At 36.7% G+C, this 27493-nt stretch overlaps 4 protein-coding genes across 4 annotated transcripts in view; 1 reads left to right on the forward strand and 3 right to left on the reverse strand.

The window, feature by feature from the left end:
* The window catches only part of LOC105395941 (structural maintenance of chromosomes protein 4), a 28737-nt gene extending 23645 nt beyond the window's left edge, over positions 1-5092 (reverse strand). The window contains exons 1-10 of the mRNA XM_048631220.1: positions 4653-5092; positions 4248-4439; positions 3736-3912; positions 3307-3411; positions 2722-2909; positions 2446-2586; positions 2033-2201; positions 1523-1635; positions 1048-1260; positions 628-750 (exon numbers count right to left, since the gene is read on the reverse strand). Of these exons, the coding sequence (XP_048487177.1) occupies positions 628-750; positions 1048-1260; positions 1523-1635; positions 2033-2201; positions 2446-2586; positions 2722-2909; positions 3307-3411; positions 3736-3912; positions 4248-4439; positions 4653-4931 (1700 nt within the window). The 5' untranslated portion in view covers positions 4932-5092. The remainder of the gene's footprint in view (positions 1-627; positions 751-1047; positions 1261-1522; positions 1636-2032; positions 2202-2445; positions 2587-2721; positions 2910-3306; positions 3412-3735; positions 3913-4247; positions 4440-4652) is intronic.
* Positions 5093-5527: 435 nt separating this feature from the next.
* On the forward strand, positions 5528-6717 carry LOC105383912 (pre-mRNA-splicing factor 38). Its single transcript, XM_011554049.3, has 2 exons — positions 5528-6215; positions 6443-6717. The coding sequence occupies exons 1-2, from the start codon at positions 5554-5556 to the stop codon at positions 6672-6674; spliced, it is 894 nt and encodes a 297-aa protein (XP_011552351.1). The 5' UTR covers positions 5528-5553; the 3' UTR covers positions 6675-6717.
* A 72-nt stretch (positions 6718-6789) lies between these two features.
* LOC105383910 (protein SAND) lies at positions 6790-16963 on the reverse strand. Its single transcript, XM_038111224.2, has 8 exons — positions 16569-16963; positions 16180-16340; positions 15672-15872; positions 14936-15355; positions 13799-13917; positions 13469-13561; positions 12872-13119; positions 6790-8051 (listed from the first exon to the last, which is right to left on the reverse strand). The coding sequence occupies exons 1-8, from the start codon at positions 16839-16841 to the stop codon at positions 7911-7913; spliced, it is 1656 nt and encodes a 551-aa protein (XP_037967152.2). The 5' UTR covers positions 16842-16963; the 3' UTR covers positions 6790-7910.
* Positions 16964-19923: 2960 nt separating this feature from the next.
* LOC105383909 (probable chitinase 2) lies at positions 19924-23755 on the reverse strand. The gene is made up of 8 exons (XM_048631437.1): positions 23599-23755; positions 23039-23221; positions 22568-22668; positions 22007-22272; positions 21528-21688; positions 21232-21386; positions 20701-20998; positions 19924-20468 (listed from the first exon to the last, which is right to left on the reverse strand). The coding sequence occupies exons 1-8, from the start codon at positions 23666-23668 to the stop codon at positions 20002-20004; spliced, it is 1701 nt and encodes a 566-aa protein (XP_048487394.1). The 5' UTR covers positions 23669-23755; the 3' UTR covers positions 19924-20001.
* Positions 23756-27493: the final 3738 nt, after the last annotated feature.

Consider the following 27493-nt stretch of genomic DNA (forward strand, 5'->3'; position numbering starts at 1 on the left):
TGTGTAGGTTTCCTCACGATGTTTTCCATCACCGTAAGAGCACGTGGTATTATTGTACTTAAACTCCTTAATTGAAAACACAATTGAAAGAATTCATTTAAAGTATGGACTTATATTTAGGGTTTAGGTATTATTTTATTTTAGGAACTCCACAATCATAATTATGTTTTGATCTTTTTTTTTTCTTTTTTGCACACCCGTACTTTTTGATCCTTGTACCTCCTGCAGGTTGACTGGCAGAAAATGCTTTTAGCATTAAGTCCACCTAATTGTACATTATTACGATTGTAAATTGTGCAATAAAGTATAAATAAATAAAAATAAAAAAATATTTATCTATCCGACAACTGCTGGCACGGGTTCGTTATCGACGTCGATATACTCGTTTAGTGCGCGTTTCACTAATGCACAGCGCTGAATTTATGGAGAATCGCGATGTTGTGATGTTTATCTTCGTCGATAACGGACCCGTGCAGCGGCAGCTGAGAGAGTTGTTGGCAAATACTAGAGCTGATCTAGGGTAGACTTGACTAGTTAATCATGTCACCACGGTGACAAGCCCTAGATCAATTCTAGTATTTGTAACCAGCTCTTTTAGAAGAAGATATATCCAGAATGATTTCTCACCTCAAAGACCTGGCCTCAGCGACAATTTTGGTCTCTTCTTGCTTCAGTGCCTGCAATTTAGCCATCTGTTGCGATAACTGCTTCTCTTCTGATGGCACTTTTGTTGATAACTCTTTTTGTAGCCTGGAAATAACAAAATTTAAATGTGAAGATGCTTTGGTTTGCAGTTAGACAGATTTTTATTCGTGATAAAAATAGTGTTATGAATTTATATAATAAAACAATATCAAAATGGCTATAGTATCTTTAGGTCTGTCAATACTCCATCCTATAATCTGACTGTAACAAAAAGCAAAAGTAATTTTGATATTGATTCTTTATCTACTTGTGACCTTTTACTTTTCCTCTACTTATCCTCAGTTTTATAGTCGGATCACTTACTAAATGTCACTCTTCATAAGGATATAGTTTCCAACTTACGTTTTCTTCTCTTCCAAATCATTAACAGCTTTCTCGTAAGCTTCCTTAACCTTTGCCAATTTTTCCTGTTCGCTGACTTCTGTACTCAGATAGATTTTGAGCTCTGACTCCGCAAGTTTGAAGTCCTTTTTCGCTTCATCAACTATTTTCTTTAGGTCTATTAATTTTGCTTGCAGTTTGTCCTTTACTTCTTGGTACTGTTGAGTTTTGGACCTGGAAAAGGGAAATATTTATTCTCAAATAAACTTTTTCGGGTGACATGATCGGTTCGTTTTGAAATAAACAATGTAATTTTTAAAAAAGGTCTTTTGAAATTGGTGAAAATAATTCATAGTTTCCGGCAGAAAAAATGACAATTTACAACTTTATAATGTCTGATTGATGTCTTTGATGATGAAACGATGTCCAAACAGGATTCATCTTGCCTACATTTTACGTTTTAAGTATTTAAAAATAAATAAAAGTGCAATATTACCTGACCCCAGCCATAGCCGTTTGTAACTCTTCTTCCATAGTCTTCTTGCTCTGTCTGTGTTTTTCTAGAAGCTTCTCACAATCTTTTATTTCTCTTTCATTCTTCTCTGGTATCTGTTGAAGAAGAAGAAAGTATAGTATCCAGTACAGAATTATAACAACTGTCTTAAGCCAACCCTAGACATATCATACAGCTGGCCATAGAGGAGGACCTGTCATATGCGATCATCAATTTTCCTAAGAACTGCTGACCAATAATCAATAACGTATGTAAATGAGTTCTTGAGTGAACACAATTAATCCTTTTAACCAAACCAGCTCCTGCTACACGGATTCGTTATCGACGTAAGTACAAAAACGTCACTATATCTCGATTCGCCATAAATACGGCGCTGTGATTGGTAGAACGAGCATCAAAGGAGTTTATCCACGTCGGTAACGAACTCGTGTAGCGGCGCAGTCATCATTTCTACAGCATAAAAATACTCCAATCCATGTTTTTCTGTCTTACCAGCTCCAATTCCATAAGTTTTCCCTTCTCTGATTCCAGCAGTTGTTCTAGATTCTTCTTCTTTTTCCCAGCCTGGGTGTTGTCCGCTTGCACTGATACAAACTTCTTCTTGCTGCTTTGTAGCTTCTCTGTCAATTCTTCTTTTTGCTTCTGTAGTTTCTCGTATTTTCTAAAGAGAAAACAGAAATTGTAAAGAAGGTGAGTTGTGTTGTTATAAGTTTATGCCCGTATCTGATATATTTGGTGACAATTACTTAATGCCTTTTCTATGTGGATTGGGTAGATATTCTTTATTTAAACACAGTATATACATAATGTTTTGGGTTAGTAAAAAAAACCTAATATCATTGATATTTTGAAGCTATTTACTGTGTGTTTTATGTATTCAAAAAAGAGGCTATAGTTTTACTTACTTATTGCCTTGCTTCAGGACTCCAGTTTTCTCATCCAAGTCTGTCTTCAGCGTGGCCAGTTTATCATCGATTACTTTCAGAGCTTCTTTCAATTCTTCCATCTCTTTGTTTTTAACTTCTATTATTTTGTTAGTTTCATGGCTGTGAACAAGTACTATAGTTACTAATCAGATAATTAAATCAATATTTGTGAAGGTAGGTGGACCAAAAGAAGTCATCAAATGTTGTTTGGCTCTAATTTTAACCCTCCCAAAAACCCTACAAACCCACACTCACATATACTTCTGCAGCAGCATATTCCTAGTCCGCAGCGCAGTGTTAGTGAGCGTCATTTGTTCCACCGCCTCTCTCATTGGCTGTTCCAGCTTCACCTTCTCTTGTTCCACCAATCGGACGCGGTTGAGCTTCTCTTTGCGCATCTCGCTGTACTCTTCTACGCGGACTGCTAGCTTTTCTATTGGGTCCTAGGTGATGGAAAGGATTTTGATTGGAGGCACTTTACGTATTAATCTTCTTTAGATAAGCATAAAAACATGATTTATTTCATCGGTGTAATGTTAGTGTTGCTTAGCAAATAACACTGCGCCAGATTTAAAATTGGCGGTTTTTCCATTTGAATGCCATTAGATGCAGCTTTTAAACGCGCTTCGACCCATCCAATCAGATTGTAAAGTAGGCAAAAATCACATATGGTGTTGTTTGCTAAGCGACGATATGATGGTAGTATGATTAGTATGAGACAACAATAACAATAGTAAATGCGGGTAGATTGAAGATCTTAAGTGTGGACCTTCCATGAGCCAAATGCTTAATCTGAGTATATAATAAATGGACATAAGGCTAATGTTACATGACACTAACCTTATATCTAGATGTGCCAATGATGTCTTCCAAGTACTCTAGCATACCAGACTCGTGTTCAGTCAGGGCTTTCGGCTTCATCATAGCTATCTGCTCCACTTCACCCTAAGAACAACAGAATAAGTAATAAATGTAGATTTTGTCATAACCTTTGCTACAATTTTAAACAGTTTAAAGAGCTAATTTCTGAAAAGTTTTCATACACGAGATCTAGAATAGTTGTACTTAACTAACACACACACACAGTAAGTAAATATTATTAATTTAGCACATGATTTATGAAATAAGCATGTCCAAATTGTACCTTACATGTCCAGCACACTTGGCTAAAGCTTTCACCTTGATGAAGAAGCTTTTAAAGTACTAGTTTTTGGTCACACATGCTGAGTAAGATTAATCTTAATTTCCACAAAAAGCAAATTTAGGTACCTGTAAGATAAGGAACCTATTATGGTCCAGATCAATCCCGTGGGACTGCAGCATCCTAGCGACTTCCTTGAACTGCACACGCTTGCCATTCAATGTGTAAAACGAGGAGTTGTCTTTGAACGCAGTCCTGGAGACCACTATCTCGCTGTCGGGCACCACTGTGAAGTCTTCTCCTTCCTGTGGAAAAGGGAAATTTGTTTTAATATACAAGCCTTGGGTGACTCAAAGGGTTGATCAGCCATGATCCAACTGCTTTGAATAGCTTTTTTGCTTCTTCCCACACGGTCCTAGTGTCTCTACACATCAATAACTAAAGATATGTTTGGCTATAAAAAGGCTAATAACCATTATGAATCACTAAAACTTATGACACCTCTATGTCAGAGCACCCTATATTAGAGGTCAAAAGGCAGTTGAGACCTTATGCATATCCACAAAGGTTCCATACGAGAGCCAGGTGCAGGTACTTGCACCCCCACAGAGAATAGAATAGAGGTCAAAAACCAACTCACCCCCTCAAGTATCTGACAGAAGTGCACAGCAACACTCGCACTCTGCACATTGGGGAACTTGCTGGAAGAGTGTAGCAGGACAGAGATCTTCTTAGACCGGATCTTGCTGGCTCGGTAACCAAACACAAACAACATGGAGTCTATGACGTTGCTCTTGCCGCTGCCGTTCGGTCCGATTATTGCTGTGAAACTCTGGAAAGGAATGTTTTGTATTCTTGTAGGATACATTGATTGGTGCTTAAGGGATAACAGTAGCTAAAAGGGTACGTAAAACTAGGGATATAGGTACAGAATAGGCCTGGAGTTGAATCAGGTCAGGTTAGGTTTTCTCAATACATCAGAAACTTGCTTGTAGCGTAAATTAAGAGTAAGCATGCACTACGTAATAGTTTAATGACATCTTACCTTATGAAATGGTCCCAACGTCTGCACTCCAGCGTAACTCTTGAAGTTATCATTCACAATATGAGTGATTATCAACCTTGGGCCTGTAGTGTCGAAAGTTAGCGCTGGTTTAGGAGCAGGCGGTATGTAGATATCCCCTATACGAACTCCGCCTTCTTCGTCGTCGGATATGTGGTCTATTTCACCATCACCACTTCTTGGCGGCATCTCATCATTCTGCGGACTTTCGTCCACTTCCATCGGTTCTTCCTCACCCTTTCTTTTCTTGTTCTTCTGCATTATAATGACAATAATAGCAACTGGACTGTAACAAATGTGTTCCTAACCTGGCAAACTAAAGATAACTTGATGAAAAGTTCACAAAACCGTTTGAACACAACAAAACAAAATTTAACCGCGGATTCGTTTATTTTGACTTGATGACACTTTTCTTTTTCGAATATTTTATTGTTTATGATATTAGGTAGGCTAGAATAACGGTATATTTTAAGTTTCCTCTACATTACCGCCCTGCGTCGCCGCAGAATAACTCTCAAGCTGACAACATTTTTTCAGCTGCTCTGTGATTAAAAAAAAACCTTATGTCAACAGTGTTGTCAGCTAGGGCTATTATAGCTATATCTTGGTATTTTTAATGTCAGGCAGCTACAGTATTTTTAAAATTTATTTTTAGAATTTTTTGCTACTTTTTTTAGCTATATCTTGATAGAGATAGGTAAGTTTCTTTATTTAGGTATTAAATTACGTTTTTATAAGTTTATGTAAGACCGGATATTATTTATTATTTTATTCTTTAACGTAAATAAACATCACACAGTGATGTGCAATGCTAATACACATTCTCTGCAGTCTGCAGACCTTCAGCTGGTAACACTGCTTACTGCTGTCAAAATCAGTCAAAATGGCGAACCGCACGGTAAAAGACGCGAAATCTATTCGCGGTACAAATCCTCAATATTTGATAGAAAAGATCATAAGATCGCGTATTTATGACTGCAAATACTGGAAGGAAGAATGTTTCGCTTTAACCGCCGAGTTATTGGTCGACAAAGCCATGGAATTGCGGTATATCGGAGGTGTCCACGGAGGGTTTATTTACCCCACACCGTTTCTGTGTTTAGTGTTAAAAATGCTACAAATACAACCTGAAAAGGACATCGTCGTTGAATTTATAAAGAATGAAGAGTTCAAGTATGTGCGAGCGCTTGGCGCTTACTATATGAGACTCACGGGAACCTCTGTTGATTGCTACAAATACTTGGAACCTCTTTTCAATGATAACCGAAAACTGCGCAGGCAAAATCGACAGGGCCAGTTTGAAATAGTGCACATGGACGAGTTTATTGATGAATTACTGAGAGAGGAACGTCTGTGCGATATTATTTTGCCAAGAATACAGAAGCGACATGTGTTGGAAGAGAACAATGAACTTGAACCAAAGGTTTCAGCTTTAGATGACGATTTGGACGAGGATATGCCCTCTGATGAAGAAAACCCTGAGCCCGAATCCAAAGAAAACAGACGCGATAAAGACAGGAAGGATAAGGACAGAAAGAGGGAGAGGTATACACTACCATGTTTCAGCTGTCCTCAACTTACAAACTTTTCACTATAATATTGTTCCATTTACAAGATAATCATTATCATGTATCTCTGGCAGTAAATTTTATGTACATCTGTATTTATGGATGAAATTATCTTGTTGGTTACTGTGGCATTGTTAACTCCCCATATCCTTATACCTACAAATATTTAGTTCACCTTGTTAATCCATTCATTTTTCATTCCAGATCAAGAGAAAAGGAAGTAAGGAGAGACAAACCTCGGAAAAGAGAGCGCTCAAGAAGCAAAGAGAGAAGGAGAGATGACCGGCGTGAAAGAGACAGGGAACGGGAGAAGGAAAGGGATAGGGATCGTGAACGAGTCCGTGAGAGAGAACCATACAAAGATAGAAGGGACAGGGGAGGCAGAGAAGTCAGAGAAAGAGAAAGAAATAGGGAGGAAAGAAGCGGTAGATACTAGTGGGTACTTTATTAGTAAGGTTTAATAAATAAGTTTAATTTGATACAAGGATTTTGATTCATTGAAAAAACTTTTAAGATGAGTAGGTTTGTATTGTATTTTCAACATTAATTATGTACATTACATAGTATAAATAATTACATTCTCTTTCACCTAAGTACATACATAAAATAATTCGTTTTGTTCAAATATCAATTACACAGGATAATTATAATATATATGTAGGTACATTTATTTACATTTGTAAAATAATATTTACAAAAATACTTGGAATCTCATGAATTGGATAAAGGTACCATTTTAATATTTAATAACAAATAATACTTACATGATTCATCTACCTATCTGGGTATTAAATTTGGCCATTGGCTAATAATTTTATCACTATACATAATAATATTATATTGTATTAGGCATAGGCCAAGACAAGGATAAGCTATTCAGCATTAGAGAATAGTTATTATAGTAAACATATCTGCATATTTTTAACAAACATAAAATTTAATACAACAGGATAATAGTTATATAATTTCCTAAACATTAATAAGATCAGATGATGCAGATACATGAAATTATTTTATACTTTATATAATAATATAACTTTTGAAATATTATAAATGCGATACTTTTACTTACATCAAATGCTAGTTATAGCCATTCGAAAATACTACATTAACATTGGCCATTTAAACAGTGTGTCTCATCCGTTTTATCCACACTAAAATAGGTTGACCTTCCAATTTATCTACCTATAAAAAAATTACGTTACTATGAAAATTCTTTCAGTATTTTTTTTTTAATTTTGTTACCGATTTCAGCATGGACAAAACAGCCCGATAATACACCTACAGTACAATCTGTCCGAAACCTTCCTCATACAGCCAATAAAAGCAAAAATCATCATCAACATCTTGCCAAATAATATTAATCATTCAGATAGCCTAGCACGAGGCGCAAGAATGCGCGTCAAGCTGTGACAAAAGTTCTCCATCGCGCTCGCTCCCGAGGCTGCGCGATGTAAGTGAACGCGACGTAACACTCATATCACGTCTTGATGTGCGTGTCTTAAGCCCCGTGCTAGGCCTTCAGAAATACTCAAGATCTAATTAGGTAACATTATTTTAATTATATTATATCTCTATTTAATAAAAATAGATCACAGATTTACTCGTCAGCACTGGAGTTCCTATGCATAGAGTTTTTGATCATACCACTCAGAGCGGCAAACTTTGAGGGTTAGAACGTTGGAGCGTTCATTATGAATATTCTCTGCTCCTCTTTCTTGATCCATCTGAGGAGTCGGTCGACAGCTTTTATAGCGTGGTCCTTCTCCATGAGAGGATCGAATGTTACGTAGAGTTCAAAGCCGTTGGTCACCTGAAAGGAATGATAAAGTTTTAAAATATGAACACAATGATCCTTAGTAATAAATTAATAATAGATAATTCTTTATTGCACACACACACACAGAAATTACACAAGTAAATGCACAACATAGACGGTACAATTACTATAGCTCGACAACTTCGTGCGCGACCCTCCTTGCGGGGTGACAGACGCGGAGGGGACGAGGTACCCAAGACGACAGTGGGTAGCGGGGAGGTAGCGGGGAAGGACAACGCGTGCACTGCACGTCATTATTACGGCAGCAGCGTTGCCAGATCGTCCTAAAAGGGACGATTTTCGTCCTATTTGACGCTGAACCGTCCCCTCGACGTCCCTTTGCATCCACCGTCCCGTTTAGGACGCAATAAGTTCGGAGTCTTTTAGTGAACGCGCTCATTTAGGTACTTTATTTTGCCCATAACGATGATCCGCAGATAAAAATTCACGAATAAAAACAGACACAATTAATAAATAAAACCCAAAATTATTATTCAAATGACTGTCAAAAGTGTCAAAATAGGTTAACATTATTTAGAACGGCAAGCAAATAAAACGACTTTTGTTTACACTGTGGGTGTTCCGTTTATAGTTGACGAAAATCATAAGATTTCACAAAATTCTTTCTCGAAATCTAACCCCCTTATTCATAGAGAAGTTACAGAACGTTTTAACTAATAAACTGTTTTGTCCCTCTCCGACAAAGAACAATTTGTTCTTTGACAGAGAGGGACAAAACAGTTTATTAGTTAAAACGTATTGTAACATTTCTATGAATATGGGGGTAAGTGCTTCCGCAGTACTTATACATATCTATCACCAAAAAAATCAACAGCTCATAACTCTTTATCGGCCTTATAAGATAAAACAGCCTTATTAATTTGATACACTTACAGATCGTAATTTTTTTTTTAAACCGTCCCTTTTTATAAGAAACCGTCCGCTTTTAGGTAAAATACCGTCCGAAATGGTTCAATGGGACTGGCAACACTGTACGGCAGTCTCGGCCGAGCAGTCGAGGCGGCCACATATGTTGTAAAATCTGTCATAATCTGAGTTCGACGCACAAGAGACCACTGATCCTGAGACCATTAGTCTTAGGATGAGTGTTGAGGCCAGAACCGCCACAATTCTTGGAATATTTGCCTTTTGAATTTTAATAATCATATTATTATTATTATTATCTATAATTCGTCAATAAAATAACGCCAAAACAACAAATCGTATAATTTCGCAAATAGATGAAATCGCATTATAAAACTATGTCGGAGTTCAAGAAGATTTTGAGTTTACCTTGCTTTATAATTAGGTTTACTAAATTTATTCGATTAATCGAAACGTCAAATCGTCACTTGAAATGTTGGCAGTTTGCGTGGAATCTGTGGACGGTGCATATTAAAAAATAAAAAGGTTAGGTGGGTAGTCGGTTGAGCGGGGACGGACTGTAATTCTGATTTGAATTATAGAACGGGTCGGTTATGCACCTTCCGCAGAGATCACAACGTTTCGCTATCAAAGTTAATCGAACTGTATCAAGTGCATCCTCGTGTATTTTGTAACATTGATCTGTAATTCCGAATAAATCGAGTGTGTACTACCTATCTGTGCCTTTATTTCTGGGGTGTGATGATGAATGGCGATACCAACGACCTGGCTGATCGAATCATGGACCAACCACCGCTAGCTCGTGCCCACTCCCCGACAACTTTATAATCTTCGAGGGTTTCCTGTAGAACCGTGTGCCGAATCTTGGTTTGGCCGAGGTTTGGTAGAATGCAAAATCTGCTTACTCCCGAGTAACTGGTAGTTTACTCGTGAGTAAAAAGTTACTCGAGCTTGGTCGAATCCACCCTAAATAATGAAACTAGTTTTTATTGATCAACATAATTTACTCTTACATTACGTCACAAATAGTGACACGTTATCGCGAGATTTATCCGGGGACACTTTTCTCCGTGTGTAAAATGTCGTGCTACCTCGCCCCCGCCACTTCTTTCACCCCGCAAGGAGGGTCGCGCACGAAGTTGTCAAGCTATAGTACCTATTAATTTCCTGGGAAGAGAAATTGTAACAAGAAAAGGGGAAAGTGCAAAAAAAATACAAACAGAACAATACAAAGAAAAATATAGTGTACCTAAACTCAATGTAACGTCACTCGATATAACGACAAACTCTCTAAAGCGTCGAAATAAATTCGTTTTGGTTGGTTTAGCTTGTAGGTACATATCATTACAATGAATGAGCCGTGTTAAAAAAATTACATATTACAAAGAAGATTTTGTAACTTTTTGAGAGTTAGCAACCGGTGATAATTGGTATCAACTTAGAGACTTATTAACCGAAAACACCAAAAATCTTAGTGAAAGAAATATGCAAGAAGCCTACCAATATATCCTTACATTCAACATAAACGTTTGTGAAATCAGATAAGTCAGTAAAAAGTTATTAATTAATAATAAGTTGTCAGCCATTTTATACCAACCAACCCCACTCGGAGTTACATAATACGGGGGCTGGACTTGTAAACTAGACTAAATAGAGATGCTATTAAAAGTAGTGAGTTCTTATTCTGAGTTAAAAACGTCAACCTCTTTGTTCTGTGTGTGCAATATTTGACAGTAGGTACTGTACACTATGTTGTCACGACATCTATCGGCTTGCTCAAAAACTCAACTGGCAGCTGTCAAGGAAAACGGCTGATTACACCCACTCTCAATAACGACAACAATGAGTAATAAACCTTTTAAGTTGCTGATTTTAGTTAAAACTGCGCAGCTGTGTACGTTTTTTGTCGCTTTATTGTCCTAGCCTGCAATAAACTCGACTGTGGGCATCCCGCATACCGAACTTTCTAAGAAATTCGTTCTTTTGTTTACAAATTGGGATTGTTTACAATTGGGCTTGCACGTGTAGACTGATCTTGCTTGACCATGACTAATAAGTAGGGATCATGGATTGTCTACTTATACGTTATTTTATTCTTTAGTTTTTAGTTGCTCACAAACTTTCAAACTGTAAACATGGCTTGTAAAAGAAAATCACTGTGTATTGACGAAAAAGTTTTACTGATACGTGCAATAGAAACGGGAGAGAAGATAAGTGATGTTGGCAAACGTTTTGGATTTAGTCGTTCTACCGTGTCCACAATATGGAAAAACAGAGAAAAAATTCTCCAAGCTGAGGGCGCGGGGAAATCTTCCAAAAAATTAAAGAAACCAAAATACGAAGATTTGGATCAAGCAATAATATCATGGTTTCACCAACAGCGCCAGAATAATATGCCTATTTCAGGGCCACTCTTGAAAGCTAAAGCGGAGAATTTTGCTGAAGAACTTGGGTTAACTTCTTTCAAAGCTTCAGAAGGATGGCTCGGAAAGTTCAAGCAACGTCATCATATCAACTATGGAAAAATAAGTGGCGAAGCACGAAGTCTTGATGCGAATGTGACTGATGATTGGATCAATAGAGTGTGGTCAAAATTCACAGAAAAATACGCCCCAAGTGACATTTTCAATGCTGATGAAGCAGGAATTTTCTATAAGTTGACTCCAGATAAAACTCTGAAATTTAAAGCGGAAATGTGTGTAGGAGGAAAGCTTTCCGAGGAACGTATTACGGTGTTTGTGGCTGCTAACATGGATGGCACAGAAAAAAGAAAGCTAATGGTAATAGGCAAATGGAAAAATCCACGCTGTTTTAAGAACATTAAAAAATTGCCAGTGACGTATAAAGCTAATAAATCAGCTTGGATGACGAGTCAACTTTTTGAAGAAGAAGTGCGAAACTGGGATGCAGAATTAGAGGGACGAAAAATATTACTTCTTGTTGACAAATGCCCTGCTCACCCGTTTATATCTAACCTTCAAAACATAGAGTTGGCATTTCTTCCTCTAAATTCGACTAGTGTCTTACAGCCAATGGACCAAAGTGTAATAAAAGGCCTCAAGGGTCACTACAGAAGGAAATTATTGATGGAACTCGTCGAATCTGAAGGAAAAACTTCTGTTAATATGCTGCATGCAGTAACATTATTATCTAAAGCGTGGGAAGAAGTGACACCGACAACTATACATAACTCTTTTCGACATGCTGGACTATTTACCAATTCTATGATTGATGAGGTGAAAGTAGAACCTGAGTTTGATAGTGACGATGACCTTCTATTAACTAAGTGGATTTGTCAGTTCAACATGGAAGGAAATACGGTATCTCTTCAAACCTACATCGAAGTAGATGACTGCTTGCTTACAACAACTTCACTCACAGACAAAGCAAATTTGGATTCGGTGATAAAACTTGAGGATCAAGAACAAGAAGATGAACATGAGACGGACGAGTCTGAGCCTCCGCCAAGCATTCAAGATGCTCTGGACGCAGCTAAATTGTTGGAAAATTACTTCCTTTATCACCCAGATGCCTCAATATCGCAAGATATGAATAAAATAAGTAAAAAAATCCAACAAAATTACTGGTGCAGCAAAAGACGTGAGACAAAAATAGACTATACGCAGTAGCGATCAAATATAAGATTCTTTTTGATGTACATAACTACAAACAATAGTCAGAAATAAACTTTTTTTTTTAATTCTAATTTTTCTTCTCTCCATTTAACGACAACTCTCTATAACGCCATAAAATGCACAGTCCCTTCAGTGTCGTTATATAGAGTTTACACTGTATAGGTATGTAAATATTATAGTGCAAATGAATAGGAATGTAAACCTCCGCTCCTTAGCATTTACTTTCTAATGTTGTATTTCTTGTTGTATTTCTATGTAATGAAAGATATAAAGAGAAATCAAAGATGCACTTACCCAAACCAAAATAGTATCCTCGGCATTCGATCTAAAGATCAACTTGGCATGAATTTGATTACAAAACTTCCTATACTTCTTCACATAGTCAATATCGGACATTTTTTCAGGTTTTTTCGTGGAAATATCCCCGCCCTCCTTATGCCTTATTCTGTAGTCCTGTAATCTCTCCAGACTAAGAGGATCTGATGTAAACAGTTGCGCTGTAAACCTACACTTGTACATGAAATGTCGGATTTCTGGAATACCTGGAAAATAGTAAATAAGATTAGGTAGGTTAATTTTGGCTATGTATTAGTGAATAGGTACGTAATAGCAGCCTCATAACTTTTTAAAGAAGGTACGAGTATGTACATATTTTAAGTGCCTGAGTAGAATAGTGTACCTAAGAACCAAACCAATTAAAATACATAACTACGAATGTCCGAACAGGTTAATTTGTGATAAATCTTCTAATAAGTATAGGTACATTTCTCCGTCGATCGTTATTCAAAAAACATTCAAAATAGTCCCATGCGTATCTTAACCAGAATGTACTAGTAACTTATATTGGTCCTATAGGAGGCTATAGGTATTAATTTATGATGAATCACCTACCTATGTATTTCAGTGGATTCGAAGTCGGCAAATCTTCGTTCCTATTCAGCGCATCGTTGATTGAGGTCAAACAGTTGGACCGTCTTAATTTCTCTGAAAAAATATATAAATGTAGGTAAGTATTGAAAGTGATAGGGTACTAGTTCTACTACTACTACTACTGTTGTGTCTGTGGTAGCGATAGGTGGCTATCGGTATCGGACTAAACGGTTTTTCATAAATGTATGGTGAATTTCTATACAATGAATACTGAATGCCTTAATAATAATATGTCCGTTGAAAGGTTGACGCTTACCTTACCTTATGTTATGTTATAATAGGTATATGTACCTGTGATAGTGTGTTTCGCCTGTGACAGCGGGAAGAAGGCGTCTCGTTGCACTGTGAGTAGAAGCAGACACGCCTGGCAGTCGTCGGCCAAGTAGGATACGTGGCCGTGAAGGAATCCCCTGGAAATATCAATATTTTATAAGGTAAGGGAATATCGGAATCGTTTAAGATAGGGTTGAAAGTTTAACCCAACCAAAATATACAATGTATCTTTGTCTAAAGTTTTACAGTTTTGGATAAGACATTTATAGGGTTCAATCAACTGGAAATGCCTTCCTCTATCAGTTTTTAAAGTGCATCGACTTACCAATCGTCCTGTACTTTGCCCACTTAAAGTTATCCTTACTCCTTACTAATTACTAATATTATAAATGCGAAAGTAACTGTGTCTGTCTGTCTGTCTGTTACTCTTTCACGCCAAAACGGCTGAATGGATTTGAATGAAATTTGGTATACATACGGTATAGACCCTGGGAAAGAACATAGGCTACTTTTTATCCCGGAATTCCCACGGGAAAACTTTTTAGAGCGAAGCGAAGCGCGCGGGAACAGCTAATATTATAAATGCGAAAGTAACTGTGTCTGTCTGTCTGTCTGTTACTCTTTCACGCCAAAACGGCTGACTGGATTTGAATGAAATTTGGTATACATACGGTATAGACCCTGGGAAAGAACATAGGCTACTTTTTATCCCGGAATTCCCACGGGAAAACTTTTTAGGGCGAAGCGAAGCGCGCGGGAACAGCTATCTACATATATGACAAAAATGAATTGCTGTTCGTTAGTCTCGCTAAAACTCGAGAACGGCTTGAACCGATTTAGGTCATTTGGTCTTGAAATATTCGTGGAGTTCCAGGGAAGGTTTAAAAGTTAAGAAAAGTAGAAGTAGGGTAGGGTAGTGTAGTGTAGGGTAGTGTAGTGTAGTGTAGTGTAGGGTAGGGTAGTGTAGGGTAGGGTAGGGTAGGGTAGTGTAGGGTAGGGCAGTGTAGGGTAGTGTAGTGTAAGGTAGGGTAGTGTAGGGTAAGGTAGGGTAAGGTAGGGTAGTGTAGGGTAGGGTAAGAGGCGGTATGAAGTTCGCCGGGTCAGCTAGTATAATAATATAATTTATGGTGATGACTTTAAATACGTAATACTCACGTCGAATCAAACTTCGGCAAGCAAATTGGCGTCCAACTTTCAGCCGTTTTAAAACTCTCAGAACTTCTCACAAGATTAAACAGCAAATGTATATCTGACGGATGCAGAGTATACTTCTTCATTCTGACCAAAGTTATCAACTGATTACCCGCAATCAGTATAGCGAAGACCAGATCTCTTATTTTGCTGCAGGCAGAGATTATAGCATTTGTAATGTTCTCTCTAGCGCTCACTGGTAGTGGTAAGCATCTTACTGCACCAAGTAGAAATGCTGGGTCTTTCTCCATGAATATAAGTAAGTGGTCTATAAGTCGCTCAGCTCCGGACAGCAGTCTGCGCAAGTCGTAGTTTCTTCGCTGTTCAAATATGCGGTTCAGTTGTGTCAGTGTCAGTACTGAGACTATTTGGTTGAATGCGTAGCTGGAATTAAGAAAATGATTTCATTTTTAACCTTTTGTGATGTTACTAGCTTTTCATGCAGGCTTTCACATTGCTATAAAAGGTTTATCTCTAGGTTATGTTGCACAAGTTAAAGCTCACTTTATGGATTTTTTGAGAGAAGTCAAATTAGATTATGGATATTTATAAGTCGGAAGGCCATGTGTGAGATGTCCCCACATATTATTATTACCTTTGATGTGTAGTCAAACCCCATCTCCCTATTTTGTTATGTTTTTCAATTTTATTTACATATAACAAAGTTATTTTATTAAATGAACGATATCTAGCTACTCACTTTAACTGTAGCACTAGCTGTGTCTCATTCTCATTAGACTTGGACACAGCAACCAGTATGAGTGGTCCCTTGACTAGGAACACCGCCTTGCAATCATTAGTCATGATGGATCTCAGTATATCCTGGTTTTGGTCTTCTACCACACTAACTAATGCTTGGATGACCCCACACATACCAGCTAACTTGTCCTCACTGCCATATCTGGGAATAGAAAGAGATAAATGATGTTAAAATATTTATGTAGGTATATTACTTTGGAAAGATGATGCATGGGTAATTTTGACTGACAGGAATGAACAATGATTTTGGATACAGAAGAAAATAATTGAAATAGAGGATTTTCATAATTTTTCTATGTAATTTCCTAGCTATCTCAGCTACCTCAAAAGGTAAATGGGGAACCTTACTGGTCCAGTCTTGTGTGCATGCAATACCAAAAGTATACAATATTATACAGATATTTGTACTATACTGAAGAAGAAAATACTTATAATCCATCTTTGCACACCTGGAATAAATGGGCTTCCCGGCAGAACTGAGTATGAAGACATGTTTCTCCTTATTGACCAGCTCTGGAGACTGCAAGTAGTCCAGCACATCATCATCATCATCTTCATCACCATTCTGTTCACATATGTTTGAAGTACTGGCTGAAGCAGACACTGAATCCTGAAAAGTTTTAAATAATGTTGTGTTTGCAGAAATTATTTTTTCTGAATTAAATGTGACATGTTGATTAGGCTGATAAAGAATGTAAATAGAACAATCTAACTTTGTTCTCTGTAAAGCTATGTAAGAATTTTTCTTATAAGTAAAGGTACAGTCTAGGCTTATTCTCATTATTTTAATTCATATTTTCCACTATTTTAAATCAAATACACAATATCAAAAACTTACATCTGTTTGTAGATCATCACTAGATTTCACAGTTTTAATCGGTTCTTTATCATTCTGGCCAATTTCACTTTGTATTTCACTGATAGTGCTACTGTGAGGTGTGAGGGATGATTTCCTCTCTAATAATGAAGTACTCATTTCAGACGCAAACTCCTCGAATGAATCTGTAGGATTTATAACACTTTCTGGACATGCACCTGGTTCCAATTCATTAGTCGGGTTTTCCTGAACATCCGACGATGCGGGTAGATCTCCTTTTGATGTAGAGGCCATTGTGTGTAAAAAAATGATATTTATTAGGGCTACTAATAGTAATAATCTTCTGGTAATTATAAAATTAAAATATTCGGCAAGAGGACAACAATTTCCTCCAAAATGCAAATGCAATTGAAGTGTCAAAACAATGTCAAATCAAATGTCATTGTCATGGCAGTGTCAGTTTGACATTTGTTTTGTGTTGTTGCTACAATGAAAAATACCATGGGCTCTTTTCAGTGCTCCGCGTTTCACGGCGTTTATTTTGTGCTTTTTGGTTTTTACGAAGCGTTTTTCATGAGGCTTTCATGAGGCATGGTAAGCTGAACAATATAATGGCAGAATGAACATAAAGGCAGATCCATGGCAGATCATCTGCAGAGACAATATTTAGGCAGGAGCCTAATGAACTGAAATTCTACTATTTGACTGGCATTGTCTAAGTAAGTACCTAACTACATCATGTTTATGCACATGACTGTACCTAAGTGATAAGTACTTACCTAGATTGTTTATAACACATTGCGCGAAGCATCCGAACCGAAGACAGATAGGCAACGACTACAAAATATTATCAGTTAGTTAGTAGGTCCTCCATTACATCCGTCCTAGTCCATTACGTCCGTCTTACAGTCGTCGAAATGGTTATAGGTAATACTTACTCTTGATTTACTTTATGAAATACATAAAAAACACATATTCTGGCTTATAATTTAACGGTCGACAGGAAAAAGAACTTTTAAGGCACCAATAGTATCTTATTGTCTAGATTTTTAATGATTTTGATTTGACACTAGGGGCCACTTGCATCAACATATTAAATCTAGATTTAGTGTTAAATCTCGATTTAGTGTCAAATTTTATATGGATTGACGTTTCTTAAATCTAGATTTGACACTAAATCTAGATTTAAATGTTTGTGCAAGTGGCCCTAGATGTCATCGCATACATTTTGTAGCTGTCCAAACGGGCCTATTATATTTCGACGACTGTAGTCCATTACGTCCGTCCTCGTATCATGGTTCTAAAGCCTGCTGAACCGACAGTAGATAGGTAGTTACAAAGTTTAAAATAACAAAACCAAGTAGGTAACTAGGTAAGTATACTTATATACCTAACTTGAATCTAAATTAGGTGAAACTCTCTTATCACAGTACACTCTCTTATCAACAAGGCACCACAACTTCTATCTCCGTTACGAGAAATGTCTCCACATTTGCCATGACTCCCGCTCCCCCATAATAAACAAACATGGCACGTAAAGCCAATTTGTCTCTGAAGTTTTTGCACTCGCTCTGTATAAAAAAGTGTTGGTAATAAAACAAGCATTTGAAAGAGTTCTCAACTTGTGAGAGTCAAGTTTTGATCCGTGTACATGTTCCAGAAGTTACTACGGGTTCTCGATGTTAGATTGTAGAGCGAATTCTTTAGTAGTTAAGTAGTTAGTAGGCACATAACAATAGGTTCTTCACATCACATCATAGCCTATTGCAGTCCACTGTTGGTTGTTGGGCCTCCCAAAGCACGAATGCCAGGTATAGCTTTCCGCATACAATCATAATCTTTCACAGTCATAACAGTCGTCACCCAATCTAGCCGGAGGGCGTCCTACACTATGTAATATAGGTAGGTACTCTTAATTATTTAATATTGTTCCTCAGCATTCTCCCTGGCATAAGTACATCATGGACCTGCGTTTAGTTGCGTAGGCAATACCAGCGCATTCAGGCAGTCAGCTACCTAGGTATTGGGGTGTTAAAAACGGTAAATATAAAAATAAATTATAAAATTTATTATAGGTACTGTGCTTTAGGCCTGTCTAACAATGTCTGGATAATGGATACTGTCAGTGACAGCATATATTATCTTTTATCCCACAGGTAGCTTCACTAGTTTCTGTTCATTAAACTCTTACGTAAATAATTTCCTAACTAGGTACAAACTATTTACCCACTTGAGTTAATATACCGCAACAAAACCCGACGGGCCCCAACGCAGCGACAACTCGTGGTAGGGGCTGAATAAAACCAGCGACGCACTGCCGATGACGGAGTGACTTTTGATGAGTTGGAGAGAGGCAGTGTTGCCAGCTACAAAGTTAGCGGCCGTGGGTACGTGCCCGTGATTATTGTGTAGCCAGCGGGGTCACTCTACAAAACGTTATTTATTTCAATAGCTTCAAACAAAAGATATAAAATTGACTGCTGAGTCCCTGACCGTACAAAATGCGGGGTCACTCTATATGACGAAAAACTATGTTTCGGAGTCCTGCTGCGTCAGCCACGACATCTTGTCGAAACGTGTCGATTGCACGACAGGCTACGGCTCGTTCGTTTTTCGTCAGTGTAGAGTAGCCCCCCAGGTACGTAGCTAGGTTAGATAGGTACTTAGTAAACTTTTTGACGGAAGATGGCCTTTTTAGTGGAAGAAGTTGGTCCGGGTAATTGCTGATAGGTACCTACCTGTAGATTGTAAGTTGTTCTAGTATCAAACAAGCAACGCGATAATGATAAACAAAAGGGTTTTATACTTAATACTTTCATAAAATTGCAACATTTTACCTAACAAGAAAAACAGAATCACAAATAACTTTTCGGTAAGTAACTATTTACTTACCAAAAACAACAGAAAGAGTACTTAAATACCTAGTTACCTAAGTAATAGCTCATAAATACCTACTAAACAACACTAAAATAATGTAGTAAGTAGGTACCCTGAAAAACAAAGAAGCGATTAAAGTCCACTTCAATTATAAAGACACCACTCAACACCTCCGACATCAGTGGCATTCTGTTATTGTCACTTTATTGTCACCAGTGATTAGGGCTGCCACAAATTGTGAGGCACAAAAAAGAGAAAAGACTTTTCCGGGACACGTACAAGAAAAATCGGCTCTTCCAATCTTAGGGAACGGCGCCAATCTATTGAGACGAAATGATGTGTTCGTTATCTTAAAAAAATAAGGGAGACAGCCTCAGAATCTAATTTTGGAGACGCTTGTCTTGCTGACTAGCTGCAAAAATAAAACAAATCTTTGACTTATTCCTATTATACCTAAGTAGGTTTGTGATTAAAAAAAATCAATTCAACTTTTGAAATGAATGTTTAATGTATTTTAATATTGCGAATTGATTCACCAATATTATACCGATTAGTTCAGCATTTTGATGTCTATATTTTATAAGCAGGTAACATAAGATACATAATTACATGTTAAAATCCTTTGATCCCAAAGAAGATTCTTAGGACATTGAAATACTACCGGCTGAATGAGTCCTTCAGGGTAGTCAATACAATAAATGAACTTTGAACAATCGTCTGGATGTGAAATGATTCCTGCTTCTTGACATAAAGCAGGTGAAGTTACAGTAGTTGTAGTCACTGGTGCAGAAGTCGGTATTGTTGTCACCGGTGTCGAAGTTGAAGTCAAAGTTGCTGTAGTCTCTGGTGTAGAAGTAGTTGGGGAATCAGTTGATGAGGAAACGGAACTGGTTTCAGTAGTGGTTGAGCTTGAAGTGTCTGTAGTAGATGGAAGTTCAGAGGAACTTGATTCAGGAGATTTAGTAGTAGTAGAAGTCGAAGGCACTTGAGAAGTCGTTGTAGTGGGTGCATCTGTTGACGTTGACGATAGTCCGGTAGTAGGAGCTGAAAAAAACATGAAATGTATGTACCTAATGAATTAAAATTTATTCAGAAGGCCGAAACGTATTTTATATGACTACTTTACTTATGTGTATGTACTGACATCATCATCATCATCAGCCAATAATCATCCACTGCTGGACATAGGCCTCTCCCAAGGAGCGCCACAACACTCGTACATGTACTGACAATATGACTTTATTTCTAAACATAATAAGCTTAATTATTCACTTACCTTCAGTAGAAGTTGTTGTTGTTGTTGTAGTGGTGGTGACAGTGTCATGTTTCCCTAATGCCTCGTTTATAGCTCTTAGTAATGGATAGGCATTACCACATATTCCTCGGAAATCGTCAGTCTCTATACTCCATATCATTACTCCTCCTATATCTTTAGCTAAAGCGTACTCTACTTTTTCAGTCAGAGAGTTGGGATCATCATAGGTGATCCAGTTTCGACCGTTGTAAGCGTATGGAACTCTGGCTTGACTGTCAAACTTAACTGTGTATGGTTGTGTTAGTTGAATTTCACAAAACTGAAAATAACAATAGTTAACTTACTACTAAGGATTATTCTAGAAGTTAACATCGCTCCACTAGATAATAACAATAACTTAAGAATTCTGTTGGTATACTACTGATATTAATATGGTTTACTGGTCGGAATGAATAAGAACGAATAATAATTGTATTGGAAAAGGCAGAAATGAGATAAGCAGGCACTCTAATAGACTTTCATAGTTTGTTGTAGATGAAAGTAGGTACATACCTCATTATATCCAATCAACCCACTAGTGCCAGTGTAAAGACCCGCGAGTCCAGGTCCCGAAGCAGATGATCCAGCGGTCGTCGCTTCAGGATTTGAAAGGCTGAAAGTTCTACCGTATAGAGCCAAACCAAGAACTATCTTTTCTGGTGGACACCCTGAAAAGACCTCAAAATTTAAAGCAAGGAACTCTTGTACACGATGCTTGAAATCCTATATTTATATAAATGAAAAAGTGCTTTAATTATTGATTTCATGTAAAAATTAAATTTTGCCTACACTTTCTACTTTTCCATTACCTTCACTTAACCAGTATTCAATAGCAGTTTCAACAGTCCACAAGTCTTCAGCAGGCTTGGACTCCTGGTCAGCTCCTGCATACAATGGTGCGTTGTATCCTATCACTGAGTCCCAACTACCAGCAAAGTCGTATGCCATAACATTTACGAAATCCACATGTCTGCAAATTAAATATTATCGTTCATTTAAATATACAAAATGCATTCGCATGTTCTGAAGAACAATGAAAATTTGGTAAAAAGCGAATGGTAAAGGCAGCGTATAATAAATATAAACTTAAGAAAACCTACTTGACCATCTATGACCTAAGTTATTTGGGTGAAGGAGTAGAAAAGGGCTGAAGGAAGAAAGTTGAGGATCTATTCGCTCCAATACTCTGGAGCGATCCTTTTGAGAGATTTTGGTCGAGAACAAGAATTTAATTTGGTGATTGTGTTTTGTTTTATATGTGTTTGTTAGTAATGTAACGGTCACTCACTGGGACATTGCTGCTATATTGTATGACAAACTAGCCGAATGTTTGAGGGCTGCTGCCGCCACTGACAACAAGTATCCATACTTTACAAACTGTTCTTTAAGTTCTTTCAGCAGTGTTGTGAAATTATCGATATCAACGGCCCCGTGAGTCGAGTCTCTCTGGTTAGGGTATTCCCAGTCAACGTCGAACCCATCTAAGTTGAACTTTTGTAGATTTTCCACAACGCTGTTGACGAAATTCTGCCGAAGTTGTGGATCGTTTGCCATCTGAAATTATATAATATGTTGCTGGTCACAACTGTCTAAGAACCGATAACTGGTGGCGTTAAACATGTTCTGGAGTGGAGACCACGATTTGTCAAACGTAGTGTAGGACGCCCTCCGGCTAGGTGCGGTGAAGACCTGACGACTTGCGTAAGGTGGCTGGTAGATACGGAAAGCTATAGGTCGCATCCAGTGGCGTGCTTTGAAGATGATGATTGGAGACCTAGATATTTATAAATAAATAAAAAATAAGTTACCTTTTAAGCACAATGTGATATATGGAGATATAAGTACTCACCGTTGAATACTTTCCCGATCCTTCATTCCAACCCCCCACTGCTATCATAGTTTTTAGGTTTGGATTTTGTGATTTTAACTCTGCGAATTTAGGTATATTTCCTGGAAAAATGCGTCGTTTAGCTTAAATTATAGGTACGTGGTTTTGTTATGCTGGTCCGTATATTACAATATCTTTGATGTTCGTCAATTTTTAATTAATAACTAATTTGAATTTGCATTTGAAACACAAATTCCCTAAACTACTAGTCAGGAGTAGTTTTTAGTTGACTTTCGTCAAGAGTGTACGACGAATACAAATGATTTCTTTATTGTTTCTTCTGTTGGAAAAAGTGTATGTACTACTAGATTAGAAAAAGCATATTTTCTGCAAGATCATTCTCTGTTCCTAACATTATAAGGTAGCAGATCCTACCAAAACTATACTGCACTATTCTAATCACAAAACAATGAAGGTAAATATATATGTTACCTCTTCCCCAATTATCGCTGAGGTCCAAATACGGGTCCAGTATAGCTATCGAACCATCCTGATTGAGCCCAACAAAAGTGTAGATCAAATGAGTGCACAAATGTGGATTTATGTTTTCTATCTCGAATTTCCCATTACCGTGACGGTAATAAGACCAGGACCCGTAGTAACATACTATTTTCTCTGTGAAGGGAATAAAAATATACATAAATATTCAATACCTTAATATAACATTAATACCTCGTATCTACCGTGCCATAGTAGAATGTTAGTTGGAGTAGTAGCAACTTTGATAATGATAATTCCTATACTCAGGGCCTCCACAGTTCTTCTCCAGAGTCGTTTCTGTCATGGAATCTTTCCTTGCTTGTAGCATCTTTAGGTTTCGATCTTTTATATCGATTAATTCTGGACTGGAACTAGTAAAACAATAAAATACTCAGCCGTAGCGTTGGGCGTTGGGCGCCCAGTAGCCCTTTTACATGTAGCTTTTGCTTTTTGCTTAAGCTTTGTTCCCTTAGTACGTAGGTACCTAAATATTATTCATAAGTTCGACTTACTTTCACTGGAAACCACATAATTAATAACCACACAAAGCAGTGTTATTATAACTTTGAATGTTTGACACATTTTTGTTAAAATTAATTTAATAAGTAATTATTCATTAAAATTAATTATTTCACAAAATTTAGCCAGACTGTGTAAACAGTGTCAAGTATCACTTCATATTTATAAGGATTTGTTATCAGGACTTTAAGATTACTGAAGTATCCATAACGTTGCATGTAATATAACATGAATAAAATTAATTAAGCCAGTGGGTCTTCGATATAATTATGTATATGTCGAAGAACCGACGACCGTTGCTCCAATTTATAAATATCTCTTGTTTTCACACGTTACCCATTTTCATATTGTCTATTTCCTATCTATGTGGTTGTCTGGAAGATATTACTTTTAGTAATAAGGCCGCCGATTGTACTTTTTCTTTTCTATGTTTGTGAAACTGTTTCTGTTTGTGTGCAATAAAGAATATTTTATCTTTCTCTTTATGTCCGTGGGTGAACTTGTAGTACAGCAATGTATTTCCCAAAGCTTTTCTAACAATCATTATCTAATGAAATTAAAGTAAAAGTTTAAGGTATAAGAAGAATTGTATTAATAAGTAGCGTAATTTTTGTAATAGCAATAAATTGATAACTAAACTTTTTAAGAAGGCGGACAGTTTTATGATTCATGTCCAAGTTGGGTTTTATCAGAGGCCCTAAAGGACAAACTGTGATAATTTATGGCGTAATAAAGTAAAAAATACAAGATTTTTCCTTGTAAATCTAACGCAGTCTTTACGTTTCTTTCAAACTCTCATTCTTGTAAGAAATTAATCTTGGTCGATACAAAACATTGTCGCCTTACCTTTATATAAAACGTAGACTAAAGATTTCTTGAACCGGTTTTAGACCAGAGATTTTAAACATAACAGTAGGTAGTCGAAAGTTTTAAACTAGAACTAGGTACGTATGTTTTGCCTATACATATTTTATAATAAGGCGGATAAAGTACACTTATCTGAATCTGAACACTACCTTTTCCTAAACATTTCACCGTTAATAGATTTAATGCTTTTACGGTAACATTAAATATACTTAATGATTCATAATTATATTACTGAGTGTCGAAATCTGATTTCACGACACTGTGAATCAGGAAACCTAGAATAGGTCCAACGTACCTTTCGACACTTATTTATGTATGAAACATTCAATAGATAAGATACTAGGACAAACATTATGGAACTGTAAACAATATTGATTGCAAAAGGATTGTGAAATAAAAATACTTATTTACCTATAGACACATCGAAAGTTTGTTCCTCAAACTTTAATTTGATCTAGGAAGGACTCTTGTAATTAAATTTAAACTTTGTACGTTTTAACTACAAGTTACATGCATAAGTTTCCATGCCAACAATGTAGTAAACTACAGGATGTTCGAAAAAGGGAACCTAAGTTTAGAATAGAATATATCTTTATTGAACACCACAAATTAAAATATAAAAAGAGAACTTATAAACTAGGAACAATGAACAATAGGCGACCTTATCTCTAAGTTTAAGTTGATTAAATTATGTACTGAAGCTAAAAAGAAGAGAAAACTCAGAGGGTCATATAGTATGTATACTTAATTAGGCTGGCCTTTATATCGCTAGGCTATCGCCATCTTGCTCTAATAGTATAATTATATATAGTCAAAGCAAGGCTGTGATAGATTTAAATTTGATTAAATATTTGGGGGATAGCCAGTCTTAATCATGTTACAGTCACTGGGAAATTAGAGAAAATTATAAATAATACTTACTATACTCTGTCCATTAGCGTCAATTCACACGTACCACAACCACACCACGTCGCAGCGACAAAATGTGGTCAAGCTGTGGTTACGTCTGAATAGTGTGACAGCGGCTTTTTGCAGTTGCGTTGAGGCAGCGACAAAATGTCGATGTGGTTGGGTTGTCGCTGTCGTTGCGATGTGGTAACCACGTGGTCGTACTCAGTTAGTAGGGAGAGAAGGTGGCCGCGGTGTCGCCGCCGCGTGGCGGCGTTGCCGACGCGATGTGGTTGCGATGTGGTCGTATTACACAGGTGGTCGATAACAACGGCAAAATGTGGCACGTGTGAATTGGATTATTCATTTTCAATACAAAATGTGCGCCCGACCACACGGCGTGGTTGTGGTGTGGTTGTGGCTGTGGAGTGGTTGGGGTACGTCTGAATTGACCCTTATATTATTGGTTTTTTGACATTCGAAATCCCATATATAGTAGTTTGCAATAGAAACCAGCAATCATGTAAACAAACCAAATTGTCACGATTACTCCGTAATCACATACATTTGACGATCAATTATGAACATAGTCTGATTTCAACGAACGCACCATTGTTTTCACATTATCTTCAACACGATTTAACTTGTATTTATAAGTTAAATTTGTTAAAACATTTGCAACGTAAAAATTTCGAAGTATTTGACAAGCTGTCATCTTAGTTTTTTACTCATCGAACTCTATAAGTCATTGAAAAGTTAGTGTTGTTCGTAATCTGAAGTTATCTTTTATTTTTAATTCAATAAATTATTTTAATTTAATATTATTTGAATACAATAAAAAATTTTTTTCAAGAGCTTAATATAATTAACCAAAACAAAAAAAGAAGAGGAAGTAATGAAAAAGCTCGACGGCATTTTAGACACGGCAAGCGATGACACAGTGGTTCCATTTATAATTACGGTCACTGGCGACTTCTGATAGTGATGATGACGAAGACGAAGATTTAAATTTGTTTTAATAAACACTTTATTTATATATAATCAGTTTTATTTTATAGTCTATGGCTTATATATTTAATCTAATTAGAACACTATAACATCACTATGGGCATAAACAATACGCTGTCAATGTCAGTCCGCCATATTTGTTTACATGATTGCTGGTTTCTATTGCAAACTACTATACATATTTGATAACTGCAAGAGAAAACCAAATTTACTTACCAGACATAAAGAAACGTCAAAAATGCAATAACATTTTTTATTTATTATTTATTTATTATTATTATTACAAAATACTTGGAAGCTCTATATTTATTTATTTATTTAATTGTTTATTGTACAAATATTACAAAGAAAAGTGGTGGGAAAGGTGGTGGTCAAACAATGAAAAGTGTGATTCTGTGAAAAAGAGACATAAATTAATAAAAAGCATTGAATATTATATTATAATTATTGTTTAAATCATTATTGTTTAACAAGTTAACAGTTTCACGCTATGGCATTTTAATTTTGACTTAACGTATCCTTCATTAAGTTCGAAATTAAGCTACGGTACTGAAAATTAATAGCACAAAACCATTTCTTTAGACAAAATGTGAAGCATGAAATGGATGACCAAAATCCATCTGACCCAAATCGCCTCCAATGCCGGTTCAAAATTGAATTTTTAAACTGCTATAATAGAGTCCGGCAAAAAAAACTTAAAAGCCGAACAAGCGATGCGACTTACCTACTCTTATCGGATCTGTGTTAATATTATATATAAAAAAAATGAAACTTGTTTAAGAGGTGTTTAAAAATCAAAATTATGCACATTTGGAGTTTGACAACCAAATGACAACGTTTAGCATTGTGTCTAAGTTTTGATGGAAAAATCAAATAGAAGTAGGAGTATTTTTATAGTGAAACATTGCATTTAGTTTTACGTAATATCTATGAATATGTACTTAGTTTCATTTGATACCTACAATACATCATACTCTGGTTGGACCCTGTCGCACCCTGGGCCTAGGCCTATCATCACCCTCTTCATACGCTAAGAAGAGTAGAATTAACAACTACAACTGAACTGAACAAGTACAGCTGAAATTCAGTATCTGAAAATAAGTGCATTGCTAGCTTCAATCATAT

This window comes from Plutella xylostella, chromosome 28 (genome assembly GCF_932276165.1).
Source record: "Plutella xylostella chromosome 28, ilPluXylo3.1, whole genome shotgun sequence".
Classification (NCBI taxonomy): Eukaryota; Metazoa; Arthropoda; class Insecta; order Lepidoptera; family Plutellidae; genus Plutella; species Plutella xylostella.